We start from the raw sequence: 17,416 nt of genomic DNA, 5'->3' as shown, positions 1-17,416 counted from the left end.
GTTAGTTTCATACGGCAGCCAATACGTCGCCCATTCGACCTCAGCATTCAAGCCCAAGTTTATAACGCCATCTATTGAGCATGGGAGGCTCGGCACGTGCAGCAAACAGCTTGACAGCATGAAATTGGATGTTGGCCTATCCCAGCAGCTGTTTCTATAAGGCTTGGACAGGGGGGCCTCGAATCGGAAGCTAGGCTGGATGGTGAAATTGTGCCATAGTTAATACAATGGCGCCAAGCAACTGATAAGGTGCCAGGGAGAAAAATGAAATAAAAAAAACAAAAAACAGAAACCAAGGCAGAGCGCATGTTTGGGGAAACCCTGGGGTTGTGTATGGTATGGGAACGGGAAGTGACAGTCCCTCCTTGTTCGTGTCATTTCTATTCCCCATTGTTCATTGCTTTCTGGCATATCGTCAAACCCTGGCCAACTACGAGTTATAAGAGTAGAGCATCAACAGACTCTGTAAATAGAAAAGAAGCAGAAAAGCACCTCTTCTCCAAGGCGCCCTCGGGCCCAAGCCCAAAGGATAGATAGGTAAAACCCGAGAGAAAAAACCCAGATAGCACCCTAATCCAAAAAAGAACGCGACAAACGCAAGGACCAAGAATAGAGTGAGTGACTGAACAGGGCCAATGACGTTTTAAAGCGTGATTTGCCCAGGGCCCGCTTGTGAACCGGCCCGCTTGCCAAGCAAAGAAGCAAGGGAATCCCTTCGTCCAAAGTGCAAGTCGCAGGCCAGAAGAGAAAGCCCAATTGAGCAAATACACGAGGTTTTTCAAGGAAGCAGAGTGTGAAGGAGCAGGAGACAGTCAGCCAATGGTCTTGTGCTCCGCTTCTCATAGGCACTTTTGCGGACATGCCGGCGTGGCCCTTCTTCTGTATTCATGCTGATAATTATTTCTCTCAATAACCGTTCTTTTTTGTTCTTTTCCTTTCTGGCATTCTTGCCTCTTTCACATGCTCCTTCTTTTTTTGGGGCTGACTCGGCATCCGCTGTCGCTCTTGCCTTTTGCTCGTCCATGCAGGGCAATTGCCAAGCACGAGATTGATCTAGAAGGAGTCGAGAAGGAATCGAGAAGGAACGAAGAAGCACAAAAGAAGAAGTGTATTTTGATGGGAACTGGAGTGTGTAGCACCGCTCTTGGTAACTAGAAGCAGCGCAGCAGCGCAGCAGGGTCTTTTTTCCTCTTTTGTCTTATTCGTCGATATGAAGGGAGTGTCTGCCGCCCATTCTTCATGTCACTCACTCACTGTCATGTTCGCTCGCTGCCAAGGGGAGGTCTTCTTTTGCATTGCTATTTCCACCTTCTCTTCTCTTCTCTCTGTTCTCCATGGCTTTTGCTTTTTGTTAGTACGCTAAACCTGTAATAACTTACATGCCTGCTTGCTGGCGTCCTGCCAGCCGATCCGGAGTGCGAATCTAGCACATGTAGTACGAGTAGTACCTTAAAACCCAGACTTCTCGATGGCGTGCAACGTCGCCATCCATCTGTGCTCGAGCGAGCTTTTTAAGGTGGAACTTTTGTTGGCAAACAAGACCACAACTTGAGAATAGTCTTGTCGGTTGGCGTATTAGCCAGTGCAGATGCAACACTGTGTGCAAACATGATATGTCGGGGTTCTTGCGAATCCATCGGCGGGCAGATAAAGAAGCAAAAAAGAGCCCGGGAACACGGCAAGGAGTAAACCACGCACGCAGTACGTAAAGCCATGGCCCAACCCACAATCACAGTCGTAAACGCCATCACGCGCAGGAGCAATGCGCCATTGTTACTTGTCAATGGGACTTCGTAGATTGTGTTAACCGCATAACGGAAAATGGGGGCGAACGGACCAATCCAGACCCAATCCGAGATGCAAGATCACCTCCAGCCTTGAACACGGTTGAGGACCTTCCAAGTTGAGTTATGCTCAGCCTTTGTTCTCTCATTTCCGTTTGTCAGCAACCCAACAACTCTCATGAGAGTCGGGGGAAATCAAATCACAGGAGCGGAAGGCGCAAGTTTCATGAAGGCAAAAAAAGCTACATCAAGGATGCAGAACAAAAAGGAGAAGCATCTCCCCCCTCCCCTTCCCCCAGATCGTGAACAAGATCATGACTTGGCCTAGACCCTTGAATTGCGCATTCCTGCAACGGGCCTTCTGCTACTAATTAAAAGCTACCTTTCGTTTTCATCCTCTCCAGAACAACTAGGACTTCGAAGCTTGGACCCGCATCTATAGTGGGCAATTAGACTAAGATATATTTTTTTTATTTTTTTTATTTTTTTTATTCTTTTATTTCCTTCTCGATTTCCCTTTTCTTAAGCATTTCCCTCTATCTTTTCTGAAGATTCCTTCTTCCCTTTCTCTTCTTCCTTTCCTAAGCATCTGTCTTCGCCTACAATCCCCCCCTTTCTCTGTATCGGTTTTGCAATATACAGTAGAAACGTGAGCGTAGACAAGTTTACCAGTTGGGCCATTCTTTCGTTTTCCTTCCATTCATTCCTTCTTTTTTTTTTCTTTTTTTTTTAATATTTTATATACATATATTTGTTTTTTCCTTTTATTCAGGCTGTAAGAGCAAATCCTCCTCCCCACGCACGCAACTGATACCGCACCTCAGAAGCGATGGCTCTTCCAGTTCCTAGCGACTATGGCGCTGCCAAGGACCACCACTTGAAGGACAGCCCCAGCTACGCTGCCGATGTTGAGTCTGGCAGTGAAGGCAAGAGTCCCGCCAAGGGAAACGCCTTGGGCTTGGATTCTACCGAGGACCATACCGGTGACATGGTCACGTCCATCGAAAACCGCCGCCTGAAGCGTGGTCTGGATCAGCGGCATCTTTCCATGCTGGGTATTGCCGGCGCTATTGGCACTGGTCTGTTCCTCGGCCTCGGTGGTGCCATCCAGACTGCCGGTCCGCTGGGCTCGCTGCTGGGCTACATAACTGTCGGCCTGGTGGTGTGTGCGGTGCAGTTTGCTATGGGAGAGGTCACTGCTTTTCTCCCTATTACTGGTTCCTTTGTTCGCCATGCCGAGTTTCTGGTGGACCCTTCATTGGGATTTGCCGTTGGTTGGATTCTCGTCTATGGCAACATCCTGTCTATCCCGTCTGAGATCACTGCCATCTGTGTCTTGTTCCAGTTCTGGACTGATATCTCCCCCGCCGTCTTTATTGTTGTCTTCATCGTCCTCACCGTTGTGGTCGGGATTTCGTTCATCCGAATCTTTGGTGAGATTGAGTTTGGCTTTGCCCTGCTCAAGATTGTGCTCGTCATCTTCCTCATTATCCTCGGCCTCATCATCGACCTTGGCGGTGTTCCCGGCACGTCGCGCATCGGCTTCCGCTACTGGAAGGACCCCGGCCCGTTTGTCGAGTATCTTGCTTCGGGCAGCTGGGGAAACTTCCTGGGCTACTGGAGCGTCATGACCGGCGCCGTCTTTTCCTTTGCTGGTGTTGAGTCTCTTGCCGTGGCTGCAGCTGAGACTAACAACCCCCGCCGCGCTATCCCCCGTGCCTGCAAGAACGTGTTCATCCGCATTGTGCTGTTCTACGTGCTGGCTGTCGTGGTTGTTGGTATGCTAGTCGCCAGCAACGATGGGCGCCTCAACAACGAGTCGGGAACTGCTGCGCAAAGTCCCTTTGTCATTGCCGCTTCCGCCGCTGGCCTGCCCGCCATTCCCAGCATTGTGAACGCTGTTGTTATCACTTCGGCATTTTCGGCGTCGAACCAGGCGCTGCTGACTGGTACCCCGTATTTTGTTCTCGCTTGCTCTCAAGGGCCAGGCCCCCCAAGGTCTTCCTGCACACCAACAGATGGGGTGTTCCGTGGGTGTGCGTTCTCGTCTACGCCGTCTTCATGTCCCTGTCCTTCATGAGTCTGTCTAACAGCGCCATGACGGTCTTCTGGTGGTTTGTTAACTTGACTGCTGCCGGCGTGCTTGTTTCGTGGTCTACAATCCTGCTCAACCACATTCGCTTGAGACAAGCCCTCAAGGTGCAGAACATTTCTCTGTCAAGATTACCTTGGTACAACAGCTGGAGCTATGTCACTTCGATCGTCGGCCTGATAATGTGCCAGGTGATATTGTGGACGAGCGGTTTCGCCGTCTTTACCAAGGGCAACTGGAATACCAGCAATTTTGTATCTTCATACCTGTAAGTTGAATCTTGAAGATCGGCCGCTAAGACAAGATAGTCTTGGTCGATGTCGAGAGTTTGTGTTACCTGGCAGACTGCTAACCTTTCTTTCTTTTCGTGCTCAGCGTCATCCCCATTCTTTTTGTTCTTTACTTCGGGTGGAAGTTCTGGAACAAGACTTCAATAGTAGATCTGAAGACGGTCCCTCTTCAGAGAATTCTAGAGCATATCGCGGAGACTCCTGAGGAGCCTGACATCCCCAAGTCTGGGCCTATTCGCCTGATCAGCTGGCTTTGGGACTAAATGATACCCACAACCCCTCCTCCCCCTTACCCAGAGTTCCCGGCAACGGGAACAACTGCCGCGCTTTTAACAAGAGGCAGATTGTATTTTTGTTTTCGTGTTAGTCCTATTCAACTAGAAATCTGTCCATGAGGCATAATGATGATGCTACTTAAATATGAATATTTATTAGAGCAATGTGCGGTAGCCGTAAGCTGAGTCTGAACGTGGGTATGTTTAGTGTCCATGGGAGCCGCTGGGATCAAACGATGAGGAACCTTGACACATTTTCTTGGCGGCCGTTGCCTTGCGTGAAGCGTGGGTGAGATGGGGAGGCAAGGCAGCTGGCCCCTGCTCAAGCCACTAGCACGTCGGTTGATAGAGGGCCCAAGAAAACTAGGACAACGGGACAACGGGAGTACAGACTGTACGGAATCTTGAGATGCGGTTCAGAGAACGACGTTGGGCTCCTTGGGTTGGAGTGGTGTTGCGGTGATCAGTAGCTGGCGTCGTGGAAACAGGGCGAATCGAGGACGAGGTTGCCCACAGAGCTGGGGAAGTGCCGCCTCAAGTCTACATACCTAATAGTCATAGCCAAAATCAGTAGTCGAGCTGAGAAAGAAAGACGGAAACGCCTATTGGTGTTGTCGCCCTCTAGAACATCTAGAACAAGAGGAGGCACGCACCAGACCTCAAAGGGGCCCCCCTAAGAGGCTTCCAGAAGACTGTTGTCGTGTAAGTGAATCCTTGTCAGCCAACTATCCATCCACCCATATACCACCCATACGCCATGGGGAAAAAAATGGAGCCAAATGCCTGGGCTTTGGAAAAATACGGTGGGATAAGAAAAAAAAAGCAACGTATTTTTCGTGTGTTCACGATATATCACGCAAGTGCAAAAAGAATGGTGTGCTGAGCTCAGCACACACAAATGACCACGATGGGATTCGAACCCACAATCTTTTGATTCGTAGTCAAACGCCTTGCCATTGGGCCACGCGGCCATATTGTATTGCTCAGAAATACTGTCTCATGAATCCCTGCACGCCGTGGGACGCCACATACGCCACATCCCCTAACGCCACAGCGTCATAGCGGCTATCCCAAGCTTCCCATGTCCAAGTTGCCAAAAAGAAGCCATAGTTGCAACACAGTCCAGTCCAGGCCTGAGGACATTTTTAATCTTCACTCTGCTCAGTGAGAAGAGGAACGAGGACAATTCATATCTAGGTAACCGCGCCTGTCCTCTCTTCCAGGCCTTGCACTCGCTGCATCTGCATTTTCTTTTCTTCTTTCTCTTTTTCTAAGGCGCATTGGAGGCTTGTGGTATTGTTCTTGTTCTGCCTTTCTACGTTACGGATTATACTTTCTCATAGGCATCTTGTTCTTTGCAGTTCTTTTGCTTTGCTTGCTTTCTTTCTCTTTGTTCATACGCCCGCATATACCCGATCCGATGATTCAATTGCAATTACAATCTCTGCGTCACGCTATTCCCTTCATACTCAGCTACCAATCCTCGACTTGCGCTGCCCAGCGTTCCACTATCATAAGCCCTGCACGCCCTACCCTTTGTTCCATTGCATATGGTCCAACACAACTAGTAGCAGCCATTTATACCATACTATGAAGACTCCTCTTCCACCGCTGCTCTTGGCTGTAGCTCTTTTCCAGCCATGGATTTCACTCGCCACTTGTATGCGCCAGTCGCGGATCGACCATCTGCGCAAGGGTAGTGCAGAGATGTTTTACCACGGATATCTGAACTACATGGAACATGCGTTCCCCGAAGATGAGGTTTGTGAAGCTCCACTATCTACGGAAGAGTAGCTATCCATTTTCATGTATGTTTCTCTAACACGTGCGCCGCATGGCAATTTTCTAGCTTCGGCCTATATCGTGCGAACCGCTCACGAGAAATCGATCTGAACCATGGAACTTCGGTCTTAATGACGTTCTTGGCAACTATTCCTTAACCCTCATTGACAGCCTTTCTACGCTGGCTATCCTTGCAAGTGCGCCTGAAGACGGCACTCAAATTGCTGGCTCCGTGGCCTTGAGGCATTTCCACAAGGGGGTTACTGAGCTGGTTAGACACTATGGCGACGGCCGCGACGGGCCATCTGGCGAGGGCCTGCGGGCTCGCGGGTTTGACCTTGACAGCAAGGTCCAGGTATTTGAGACTGTGATTCGCGGGGTTGGGGGGTTGCTAAGTGCGCACTTGTTTGCCATTGGACAGCTCCCAATCCGGGGCTATGAGCCGTTTCCAGGTGGGGAGTGGGACACGGAGGATCCATTCACCACAGTGCCAGTCCGCTGGGCGGAGAATATGGTGTATGATGGCCAGTTGCTTCGTCTAGCATATGACTTAGCAGAGCGGCTTCTACCTGCTTTCTACACACCATCAGGAATCCCCTACCCGCGTGTGAACCTCCGTACGGGGATTCCATTCTACCCTAACTCGCCGTTACACAAACTGAGAGGTATGGACGTGCCTAAAGAAACTAGCAACGTCTGTGATACCGGCAGCACTGGCGGTGCAGAAGACAAGCCTGAGATCACTGAGACTTGCAGTGCTGGCGCTGCAAGTCTGGTGCTTGAATTCACAACCCTGAGCCGTCTGACTGGAGATAACCGCTTTGAACAAGCTGCTAAACGCGCGTTCTGGTCGATCTGGGAGAAGAGAAGCTCGCTTGGCTTGATTGGCAACGGGATTGACTCAGAGCAAGGCAACTGGCTGAGCCAAGTAGCAGGCATAGGCGCTGGCATAGACAGCTTTTTCGAATATGCTCTCAAGACACATGTTCTTCTATCAGGTCAGGATATTCCAGAGTCTGAGTTCCATGCCACGCCTCGCCCACCCCCGTCAAGAAGTGTCTCTCGAGAATGGCTGGATCCAAGTGAACTATATATCTACAGCCCATTAACCTCATTGCAAAACAGCCCCGAGGGCTTCCTTGAAGTATGGCATCAAGCCCACGCAGCAGTCAAACGGCACCTGTACAACAACTACCATCACCCAGGTCGCGATTACCACCATCCAAGCTACATGAATGTCAATATTGAGACTGGTGCATTGGCTGCGTACTGGATTGACAGCCTTGGGGCCTTTTACCCAGGTCTCTTGGCTATGGCTGGCGAGCTTGAAGAAGCAGTCGAGTCCAATCTGCTCTACACGGCTCTCTGGTCTCGTTTTTCGGCCCTTCCTGAACGGTGGTCTCTGCGGGACGGGAACGTAGAATATGATATTGGATGGTGGCCAGGCCGGCCCGAGCTAATCGAGTCCAACTACCACATATACCGCGCTACGCAAGATCCATGGTACTTGCATGTCGGCGAGATGGTGATCAAAGACATTATCAAAAACTGCTTGACCAAATGTGGCTGGTCGGGTCTCAAGGATGTGCGCACCCTCGAAAAGTCGGACCGCATGGAAAGTTTCTTTCTGGGAGAGACGACAAAATATCTATATCTCCTCTTTGATGAGGACCATCCACTCAACAAACTCGACTCAGCATTTGTCTTCAATACCGAGGGGCACCCTCTGATACTACCCCCTAAAAGAAAACGCCCGACTAACCCAACAGCGACTAAACGACAGAGCCAGGAGACTTTGCAGCAAGCCCATGTTGCACCGCGGAAAAAGACACCCGGGAAACGCGAATGCCCAGTCCCCCCCCAGCCTAAATTGCTTGCTGGATCTGCCACGGCCGAGCGTGGAGACATCTATCACGCTGCCTCCCAGGCTGGCCTGCAACACACAGCAGCCCAGCCTGACAGAGTGATCCACACAGAGGATGAAACAGGTCAGGTCATCATGACACCAGCAAACACAAAGGAAATATTTCCCTGGACTCTGCCTCGGGGATTCTTCCCGGCCAATGGTACTTCACAGCGACTCCCAGATATGCGCATGACAACACTCGAGTTCCCAGCCTCAAAAGAGGGCGGATCGGCACTGGGCGATATTTTCCCGCCTGTCAATGTAGAGCGAATTCCTGGCTCTGGAATCAGAGTGCATACTACGGATAAGCTGAAGCTCCAGCTTGTCATGCAACCTGAAACTGAAACAACAGACCCGGTATGGCGTGTGTTTGCTGTCAATGGGCTGCCCTTGGGGCGAGACGAGACCGCTCAGCTCCTGCTGCCTCAGATTATCGATTACAATGTGCCGCTGTTTAATGTCATTCGAAATACTAAGCAGATAGACATCACTCTTCATTTTGAGCGTGATGCTGAAGGCGAGAGCGGGACACGTGCAATAGTCTCTGCGTACCGTGCTGCCGTCAAGAACTTCAAGAGCCAACTGACTTCGGTGCTGCAAACATTTCCCTCCGACTCCGCCACCCCAGATATGCCTACACGGTGGACCGAGACACTAGAGGCAACCACCGCTTCGGGTTCTGGTTCAGGTATTAAGGGGCTTCTAACAGCCAAGAGTTTGCCAGTTATGGGGTCAGTCTACATGGCTGGGCTGGGCTGTTCTAGTGTTCTCCCAGAGTCAGTACCAGCCGAGCACCATGTGATTGTTTTCCGGCGAGGCGGGTGCACATTTGCCGAGAAGCTGGCCAATATCCCACCGTACATGCAAACAGACGAGGCGTTGAAGCTGGTAGTGGTGGTTGATGAGAACATGGAAAACGTAGCAATCCGCCCGCACATCAACGAAGCACAGACGCTGCCTGACGGGACAGAGAGGAAGCCACCGGTTCCCATGATTCTTGTGCGATCCGACGCAGACAGCGAGTTGTACGACAAGTTCCAGAGTGTATGGCGGGTGACACTTGCAAAGAAGTACTATGTGGAATCGAGGGGGGATGCGCATCGAGAATCTTTACGTAGTTCAATGATATCATACGGGCGGCGGACGGTACGGTACGATGGCCACGGAAGAGAAAAGATATTCATGATATACATCCAAGATAGAGGTAAAAAAAAAAGATTATATGATTGATGCACAACAAAAAAAGGAAAAAAAGTGGTACATGGCCAGTGACTCTATATTACACTGACGTCATAAGGACATGAAGACCTGCGAACCCTCCCAAACAAAAAAAAAAGCGAGCAAATTTCGAAGCAATCTATGTCCGCATGGCGAATACTCGGCGGAGAGACATGCGAGTAGAAAAGGAAAACGCAGGAAAGCGAGAACATCAGACAGGAATTCTAATCAAACAGGGAGGCATGTATGTGTGTATGTGCAATCGGGATGTTGTTTGGGGCGGCTTTTTAAGCGTGTTCCAGAAGGATAGAAACAGGCACATCGCCGAGCTTCTTGCGGCCGTCTAAACCAGTAATCTCAAGGATGAAAAGGTAGCCAATGACCTCACCGCCAAGCTGGCGAACGAGGTTGGCAGCGGCCTCGGCGGAGCCACCTGTGAGGAAGAGGGAGGAATTGATCAGCCGTCGCGTCACGTTATGAGGGGAGAAGAGGGGAGTGGCGTATCAAAGAAACTTTAAAGCCCACAAAACTTACCAGTGGCTATGATGTCGTCGACAATCAGCACACGCTGGCCCTTCTTCACAGCATCCTGCTGCATCTGGAAGAAATCAGTGCCATACTCCTTCTCGTAGGCAGCAGTGACACAAGGACCAGGAAGCTTGCCCTTCTTGCGGACGGGAGCAAAGGGGATGTCGTGACGCAGAGCCAGAGGAGGGCCGAACAGGAAGCCGCGAGCATCGAGGCCAACGATAACGTCGGCCTTTCCCTTGAAGGATTCCTGGATCTGCAGGTCGAGAGCGGAGTTTAAAGTGGTATGGGCGTCCGGGTTGAGGAACAGGGGCATGATGTCGATGAAGTCAATGCCGGGGATGGGGAAGTCGGCAAATTGTCGCAGGTTTTCCTTAAGCTTTAGCTTAAAACCGGAGAGTTCGGCGGCACGGGCGGTGGCGATGGGCTGTCCTCGCGAGGCATCTTGGGCAACGGAGTCAGTGGTAGAAGACATGATGAAGGAAGAGAAGAGGAAGAAAAGGGAAGAGAGAAGGAGAGAAAGAAGAAGAAGAAGAAAGAGGGGAAGAGAGGAAAATAAAAGGAAGAGAAAATAAAAAGGAAGTAGAAAAAATAGGAGCAGAGAGAAATAGTCGAGGCGGCGACGGGGGGGGAGAGGGGGGGGAGGGGGGCAACCAGACACACAATATATAAGATATATGTGTATCAACAAAAATGGTCAGATAGCAGAGGCGTCGTTGCACGCGGCGTTGAACGGGATTCAGGGTTCTCAAGATGGAAATAGAAGGAGAAAACAAAGAGGAGGAGGAGGAGGAGGACCAGAGGACGAGACGAAGTTGGCGACAGAAATCAACGATAAAATAAATTATTTGATTAAAAAAAAAAGAAAAAAAAAAAAGAAAAGAAATTGTTTTTCTCCCTTGTAATGTTCTGTGCTACTCTAACTAAGTGAGGGGTTCCGTTCCCTTCCCACTTGCCCCATTCGGGTGGGCGCCTTCCCAGCGATGTTTAAAAGTGTGCCCTGATGACGCTAAAATGATGGTCGGCTAGTGGCACAAGTGTAGGGATAAAAGTGGAGAGACTGGCTGGTTGAATGTGTCAAAAGGAAGAGAAAAAAGACGAAAAGAAAAAACTTCATACTAGGCGACGCACTAGAGAAGGGATTTTCCTCTTCATCAGACTCCATCCCATCAGCTTCAGGCGGTGTGTCTATCGTTACATGAAGAGCTCCCAGCTTTGGCAATTGGCTTTCTCGGCGGATCGGCGACAAGGAGGACCTTCTCTCTTTCTCCTCTTCTTCCCCTGCATTTTGTTTCCTCTATCTCCAATATAACCCCGGCGGAGTAGCGGTGACCCTGCTTTTTGGCGCACCTCTGGGCATTCGTTGCATGTACAAGCAGCATGCTATTAATATTGATCTGACTTGGGCAGCACCTGTGGTGGACTCGACACTGTACATGATCTTGCCAAGGCAATCCCGCTGTAAGCCCTTTTATCCACTTCACCCATCCATGTCATGCATCCATCCTCAACATCTCCGTCCAAAGTCTGAGCGTCGTCTTACTGAACTCCGACACTAACGACTCACGCCAGCGCAGTAAGTGCAGTACGTACAGCTAGAGGAAGGCTAGAAACGAAAAGCCGAGAATGCAAACAGGAAACGTTTCCCTACAGCTCTAGAGATGTCCTAGATAAGGCTCTGACAGGCAGCCAGCGAAAATTTATATCCCAGTCGTGCATTAACTTGTTGTGATAATGAGGCCGACTAATAAGCCGTGGCCCATCCTCTGAAGGAACGGTAAAGTCCCCTTCGAGAAAGGCAAAAAGAAGGAAAAGGGAAAGAGAAAAAAAAAAGGAGAGCCACTGAGTAGCCGATAGGTTCATTGCCTCCTTTTTTTTTTCCCTACCCTTCCTTCTTCGCCTTGCCCTTTCTAGGAGACTCGTATTCTGTATGAAGAGCAGCCTCAAATATCTCTACCTTGATATCTCTTCCTTAGCCTGGCCTGTGCATCTAGCTAATGCCTTGTTTTCAGACATGCACCTGTGCGGGACGAAATACAACCGGTGTGTTTGAGATGTGAATTAATGAGGCTTATGATGCAAGAGTTAGGGTATCGAAGTAAGACGGAGCGCAACAGAGAAGAAGAAAACAATCAAAGGGTATATAACAAGAGACACGCAAAATCGAAAAGCGAAGAATACGGCCGACAATGCCCTCGGCGGGTTCGCTTATACACACATACATACACACGGTCACACTCACACTCACTCCCAATCAATACTTGATACCTCACCTGCGCTTAAACTGCAGCCGAATAATCGAAAACATCATGTTCTGCAACACGTGCAACGTCACTGCCGCGCTCGTAGGTATCAGCTCTGGCCATACCACAAGGTCCATCTTGCCCTCCAGGTCAACATCGATGCCATAGAAATACCGGATTAGCAGTCTCACAATGCCTGCCGCTGCCAGCTCACATGCCCATGTGACCAGCGACGAGATGTATGTCAGCTGGAATGTGTACGGCTCGTCAGCTTGGTCAAATGCAAAGTACGGGTACAGGTCCTTGTTGCTGCCAAAGTGCAGCACGGCAACACTGCCGATGAATGTAACCATTGATGCGTTCTCAGCAATGAACCGGATGAAAACATTGCGCAAACACAACTTCTGGTAACCGGCATAACTTTGCGTGCTGAGCCCGAGTGCTACCAGCAGTTGGTAAAATGACTGGGCCATTGTTACCGGGACTAGTATTATGACGGAACTGCTAGATAGTAGCTGCAACCAAAGAAACTGCGTCGGAGAACGCAAGCGCGCATATAGAGCGCGCACATATGTCTGGTACGTGATCATGTAGTATCTGGCAAAGAAGCAATTAGCATGCAATATACTCACTCCCCATGTGTCCACTCCACCCTCACAAGCTTCATTGCTGGATCTTGAGGTTGAGACTACCACTTACAGCTTGAAGATCCAACTTAGCGGATAGCTCCCAACGCGCTCGCCCTCACGCACGCCGAGAATCCACCCCGTCAACATATCAAGAAGGTGGACCGTAATCACCCAACTGTAGACATAAATGACTGTCTCCCATGAACCGTGGGGCAGAGTGCGTAGGTAAATTTCAGCATAGGCCTCTCCAATAAGATATGCTGAAAGGCCAACAGTAAGTGCCATGCAGAACCAGATGAATCGGACAAAGCTCGCTGGCAGCCAACTGCGCCGAATTGCTACCGAGTCTCCAGAGCCCAGTCCTCGTCTGCGGCCGTGCTTTCTGTTGTTGCCGGCAACCTTGAGGCTCGGGTCATCAAAAAAGTCCGTATGTAAAATATGCCCTCGACCACTGCTGCCGCTAGAGGCTAGCACCCGGAACGAGCCGCCAGTGTCCTGGTCGCCTGTCCACCAAGAAGATGTAAATATGCGTTGCGTCTCGGAAAGAGACTTGCGCAGGCCGAGATGGCGCTCATTAACGGTTAGGATCATAAAGGCTATCATTACCGGCATAGCCATGATCACAAAGGTCCAACTAATCCACCATGTGTTGTGTCGCGTCAGAAACTCAGTCTCGGGCCGGTAGTAAATTAGAATGGGCGCTGCAGTCCCAATGACAGCAATGAGACATAGCGTCAGGGGGAAGCCAAGTCTCTGGGGCCACCAGTTAAGGTTGTAAATGTTAAAGGCCTTGGTTATCCACATAAGTGCGACTAGATTGTACAAGCCGTAGAAGACGCACAAAAAGAACCAGAAATTTGCCTGTACTCGTGCCGCCCCATGAACCGGACGAAGGCGAAGATTTTCGGGGTCGGCCTTTTCAGCACTGTCCGTATGCTTGCTATCATCCGCTTCTGGGAGATCATATTGTGGAATGGGGATAGCACACCATACAATGGCAAGCAAAGCTGGCAGCAGCACCAATACAAAATATCGGCCATACCACATGTTGACAGCTCTTTTGACGGTGCCCTGGCGTGGCTGAATATACAAATTGACGACTTTGCGTCGCGTGCGCCGAACAGCTCTGGACAAGCGCGATGATGCCCAAGCAACAATGCGCCGCGCTGGACCGGAGCGCATAGCGGACAACCCGGTATTGTCTTCTTCGTCTGCATCTGAATCATCGCTTGAGTCGCTAGTGCTATTATCGCTGGCCTCGAGATCGGGAATCATTATGGCGCCATAACCGGCATGGACGCTTCCGCCTCGTTCAAGATTGTCGTGCATACTGCGTGCATGGCTAGCGCTCCTACCAATCGAGTAGTAACTATGACTGCGGGTGTGGGTATGGTGGTGGTTGCTATTGGCGCTGCTTTGGTTGGTATTCGAGCTGCTGCAGTGGTTCGAGTGTCTGCTCCCTGGGTGGCGACCAGAGGCTAAGAGCCCAAGCTGGGCTCGCCGAAAAGGTGGTTCTACTTGGGGTGGGGGCACGGCGCGGAATCGACCAAGGAGCGGCGTGGAGTCGGGCTGGTAGCGGGCGGCGGAGTCTGTGCCTTGGGTGAACAGGAAGAATTCTGGCATCGCGAGAACATGGCGAAGGAGGCCAAGAGATAAGGGTCGAAGGAGGGGCTGCAAGAAAGAGGCTTTGAGAAGTAAAGCAAAGTTGGCAAATATAACCACGTCAAAGCAGCTAAAAAGACAGGGAGGAATAGCAGTGGAGGGCTGAAAGGCTGCAAGGGCTGCAAGGGCTGCAAGGGCGAACAAAGCCAAAGACGAGAAAGCAAGCAAGCCCCAGCGTTTCCACTCCCCTAGCTTGACTTGAAGTTTATTTGAATCTGAGCCTGTCTGCCTTCTACGTCGATAGAACAGTATAGTACTGCAGATTTCAACCTCATTATCGACGTCAGCATGTAACCCGGTTATTAGGCCCGATACGACACGAGCTATGGTCAGCGGCTAATGATAAGACGGCCAGCTGATAAATCTCTAGGAACGGCCAGCAGAGTTTGGGTGGTAAGTGATCACATGAGTCTGTCGTCCGACCCTATACTGGGATTCTAGGTGATGGGCGGCTGAAAGCCCCTTGTAGATATGGGACAAGGTGCGATTATCGGACAATCAACAGACGTTCTCGAAAAGGCAGTCAATTACTTAATTAATGAACCGAAAAATGCCAGCCCATGAATGCCACGCTTGGGGGGTGTGAGGCAAAAAGGGTAGAAGCACTAGAGAGACTACAGCACACGACAGTGCCGTGTCCAACTCTAAAGGGCTTTTAGTCCCACGATTTCCTGCCATTTTTGCAGAGTTTTCAGCATAGTAGCAAGCACCAGGACAAGTGGTGTGTTTAGGCACACCCTCCCTCCCCTCCTGCCTATTTACTCTCTCTTTCTCAGCCTTGTCCATTTGCTCTCCTTCCCTCCATCTCATTGTCTTAGCCTTGTCTCTCAAACTTGCTTACTCTCTCTTTTGCCTTTGACCGGGCTTCCCTTTCCCTCACGTGTCGCTCCCGTTGTCGCACTGCATTTTTCGTCAACTTACCAGCCCTTGCTTATCTGGGCTTCATCAAAGTTCTGGCCGACATACATAAGCCTAGCCAACCAGCCAGCCCAGAAACAGAGCCCCACCCCCGCTCTCTTCTTATATATCCTTTGTTCTTGTTGAGCCTTGTGTCTGACTGCGTTTGAGCCTGGGGCCTGAACCTGTCTCAGCCAAAAAAAAAGCTAAACCCGAATTAAATCGAATATCAGAACGCACGCCCCTCATCTAGCCCGCCCTGACTCCCAACCCAGCACTATTTCCTTCTTTCTCTCTTGATACTGTGGTAGCGCAACTCGCTTTGCACCATTTTTTTTTATTTTTTCTAACTTCTAACATCCTATTCTGTCTACATTATATCTGTACTCTTTCCCCCTATCCCCCTCCCCCTTTCTTCCATCATGGCTGATTCAACGCCCGCCGCCACTGACGACAGCATTACCTTTAAGGTCAAGGCCTCAGGTGATCGCCTCCACACTATCACCATCAGCCAAAGCGTCACAGTTAAAGAACTCAAGCTCAAGCTATCGGGCGAGACGTATGAAAACATCCCGATCGAGCGCCAGCGCCTAATCTACGCGGGCCGTGTCATGAAAAACGATGATACTCTTGTCACCTACAAGATTAAGCCCAACAACACCATCCACCTTGTCAAGAGTGCTGCCAGCAACGCCACTCCCTCTTCGGCATCATCTACGCTCCCTGCTGCCGCAGCTGTCCCCACAAACATTGCTACTGGTGTAAACAATGACCCGTTGGCAGGCCTGACTGGCGCGCGCTATGCAGGCCATGTGCAACTTCCTAGCCGCGATCTCTTTGGTGCAGACGGCGGTGTATGTCCCTCTCTTTCCCTGCTCGGTCCTCAGCGGCTAGTACTAACGCTCCTATTAATTTGCTCCGCAGATGGGTGCTCCTCCCAACGAGGACGAGCTTGCCCGTATGCTCGATGACCCCAGCGTCCAACAAACCCTCAACGCCGCCTTAGATAACCCCCAGTTCATCGACCAGATGATCCGCATGAACCCCCAACTTGCCAGCATTCCCAACGTCCGAGAAATGTTCCAATCCCCCTTCATGCGCCATATGCTCACCAACCCTGATATGATGCGCATGAGTGCCCGCATGTCGCGTAGCATGGGCGGCGTTGGTGGCTCAGGCTTTGGCTCCTTTCCTGCTCCTGGCGTGACAGACTCTACCCCCGGCACTACTACCACCGACAGCTCCAACCCCCCGGCTTCTACTGATGGCTCTGGTGCTGGTGCTACATCTGGCTCTACGCCTAACCCCGCCATGCCCTGGATGATGAACAGCCCCTTTGGTATTCCTCCGCCAGGTGCCTTTGGCGGCGCTAACCCAGCAGAGAACCCCTTCCTTGCCCTATTTAACCCTCCTGGCACCGGCGCCGGGGCTACCTCTGGTGCCAACACTTCCAATAACAGGTCTGCCGCACCCGGGGATTTGCCGCCAAACCCTCTGAGCCTACCCGGCATATCTCCCTTCTCCGATCCCGACGCCCTTCAAGAAGTCATGTCCCTGTTCCAAGGCATGAACGGCGGCGTCGGCACCGGTGCCCCTACCCCCGTGGACAACCGCCCTCCCGAAGAGCGGTATGCTGACCAGCTACGACAACTAAATGACATGGGCTTCTTTGACTTTGACCGAAACATAGCAGCCCTACGTAGAAGCGGTGGAAGTGTGCAGGGGGCTATCGAGCATCTACTCTGAGGAAGAAAAATGTTGGCAGAGCATAAACACTACCCATCCAAACCTCATGAGTCTTTTTTTTTCTTCTTTTTATTTGCGGCCTTTCTTCCCTCGCTTCCTCCGCCTCATCCTCTTGTTTCTTTGTCCCAGTGTCTCTCATTTTCTTCCTCACCCTTCACTCTTTTTTCCGCTTTTTTGTTTTTAGTCTTGTTCTTATCCTTCCGCCGTCACGCAAGCCTCATAGTCTTGTTCATTCATTTGTTTCATGTTTCATAATAGCATTATGATATGATAACCGCCTCTGATCCCTTTCACTGATGCACTCATGTAATATGTTAATGAAACCGAGCTCATTATAGAAAAAAAGAGAACAAAGAAAGAACAA

General features: G+C 50.6%; 5 protein-coding genes across 5 annotated transcripts; 3 read left to right on the top strand and 2 right to left on the bottom strand.

The window, feature by feature from the left end:
- Nucleotides 1-2,613: 2,613 nt before the first annotated feature.
- Nucleotides 2,614-4,429, top strand: HOO65_030259 (amino acid permease; the record flags this gene model as incomplete). The annotated part of the gene is made up of 3 exons (XM_071002067.1): nucleotides 2,614-3,740; nucleotides 3,803-4,144; nucleotides 4,252-4,429. 3 exons carry the CDS (start codon nucleotides 2,614-2,616, stop codon nucleotides 4,427-4,429), a joined length of 1,647 nt encoding a protein of 548 aa, XP_070859938.1.
- Nucleotides 4,430-6,031: 1,602 nt separating this feature from the next.
- HOO65_030258 (Glycoside hydrolase family 47 protein) lies at nucleotides 6,032-9,530 on the top strand (the record flags this gene model as incomplete). The annotated part of the gene is made up of 3 exons (XM_071001813.1): nucleotides 6,032-6,202; nucleotides 6,291-9,243; nucleotides 9,427-9,530. 3 exons carry the CDS (start codon nucleotides 6,032-6,034, stop codon nucleotides 9,528-9,530), a joined length of 3,228 nt encoding a protein of 1,075 aa, XP_070859937.1.
- Nucleotides 9,531-9,634: 104 nt separating this feature from the next.
- Nucleotides 9,635-10,350, bottom strand: HOO65_030257 (Adenine phosphoribosyltransferase; the record flags this gene model as incomplete). Its single annotated transcript, XM_071002390.1, has 2 exons — nucleotides 9,635-9,780; nucleotides 9,882-10,350. 2 exons carry the CDS (start codon nucleotides 10,348-10,350, stop codon nucleotides 9,635-9,637), a joined length of 615 nt encoding a protein of 204 aa, XP_070859936.1.
- Nucleotides 10,351-12,144: 1,794 nt separating this feature from the next.
- HOO65_030256 (uncharacterized protein) lies at nucleotides 12,145-14,370 on the bottom strand (the record flags this gene model as incomplete). Its single annotated transcript, XM_071001960.1, has 2 exons — nucleotides 12,145-12,619; nucleotides 12,818-14,370. The coding sequence occupies 2 exons, from the start codon at nucleotides 14,368-14,370 to the stop codon at nucleotides 12,145-12,147; spliced, it is 2,028 nt and encodes a 675-aa protein (XP_070859935.1).
- Nucleotides 14,371-15,728: 1,358 nt separating this feature from the next.
- HOO65_030255 (ubiquitin family protein) lies at nucleotides 15,729-17,052 on the top strand (the record flags this gene model as incomplete). Its single annotated transcript, XM_071002221.1, has 2 exons — nucleotides 15,729-16,160; nucleotides 16,231-17,052. 2 exons carry the CDS (start codon nucleotides 15,729-15,731, stop codon nucleotides 17,050-17,052), a joined length of 1,254 nt encoding a protein of 417 aa, XP_070859934.1.
- Between the last annotated feature and the right edge of the window lie 364 nt (nucleotides 17,053-17,416).

Source organism: Ceratocystis lukuohia (genome assembly GCF_044167205.1).
Source record: "Ceratocystis lukuohia strain C4212 chromosome Unknown Supercontig3_pilon, whole genome shotgun sequence".
Lineage (NCBI taxonomy): Eukaryota > Fungi > Ascomycota > Sordariomycetes > Microascales > Ceratocystidaceae > Ceratocystis > Ceratocystis lukuohia.
The sequence above is the reverse complement of the archived record's forward strand: the minus strand, read 5'-3'. Positions and strand labels throughout refer to the sequence as shown.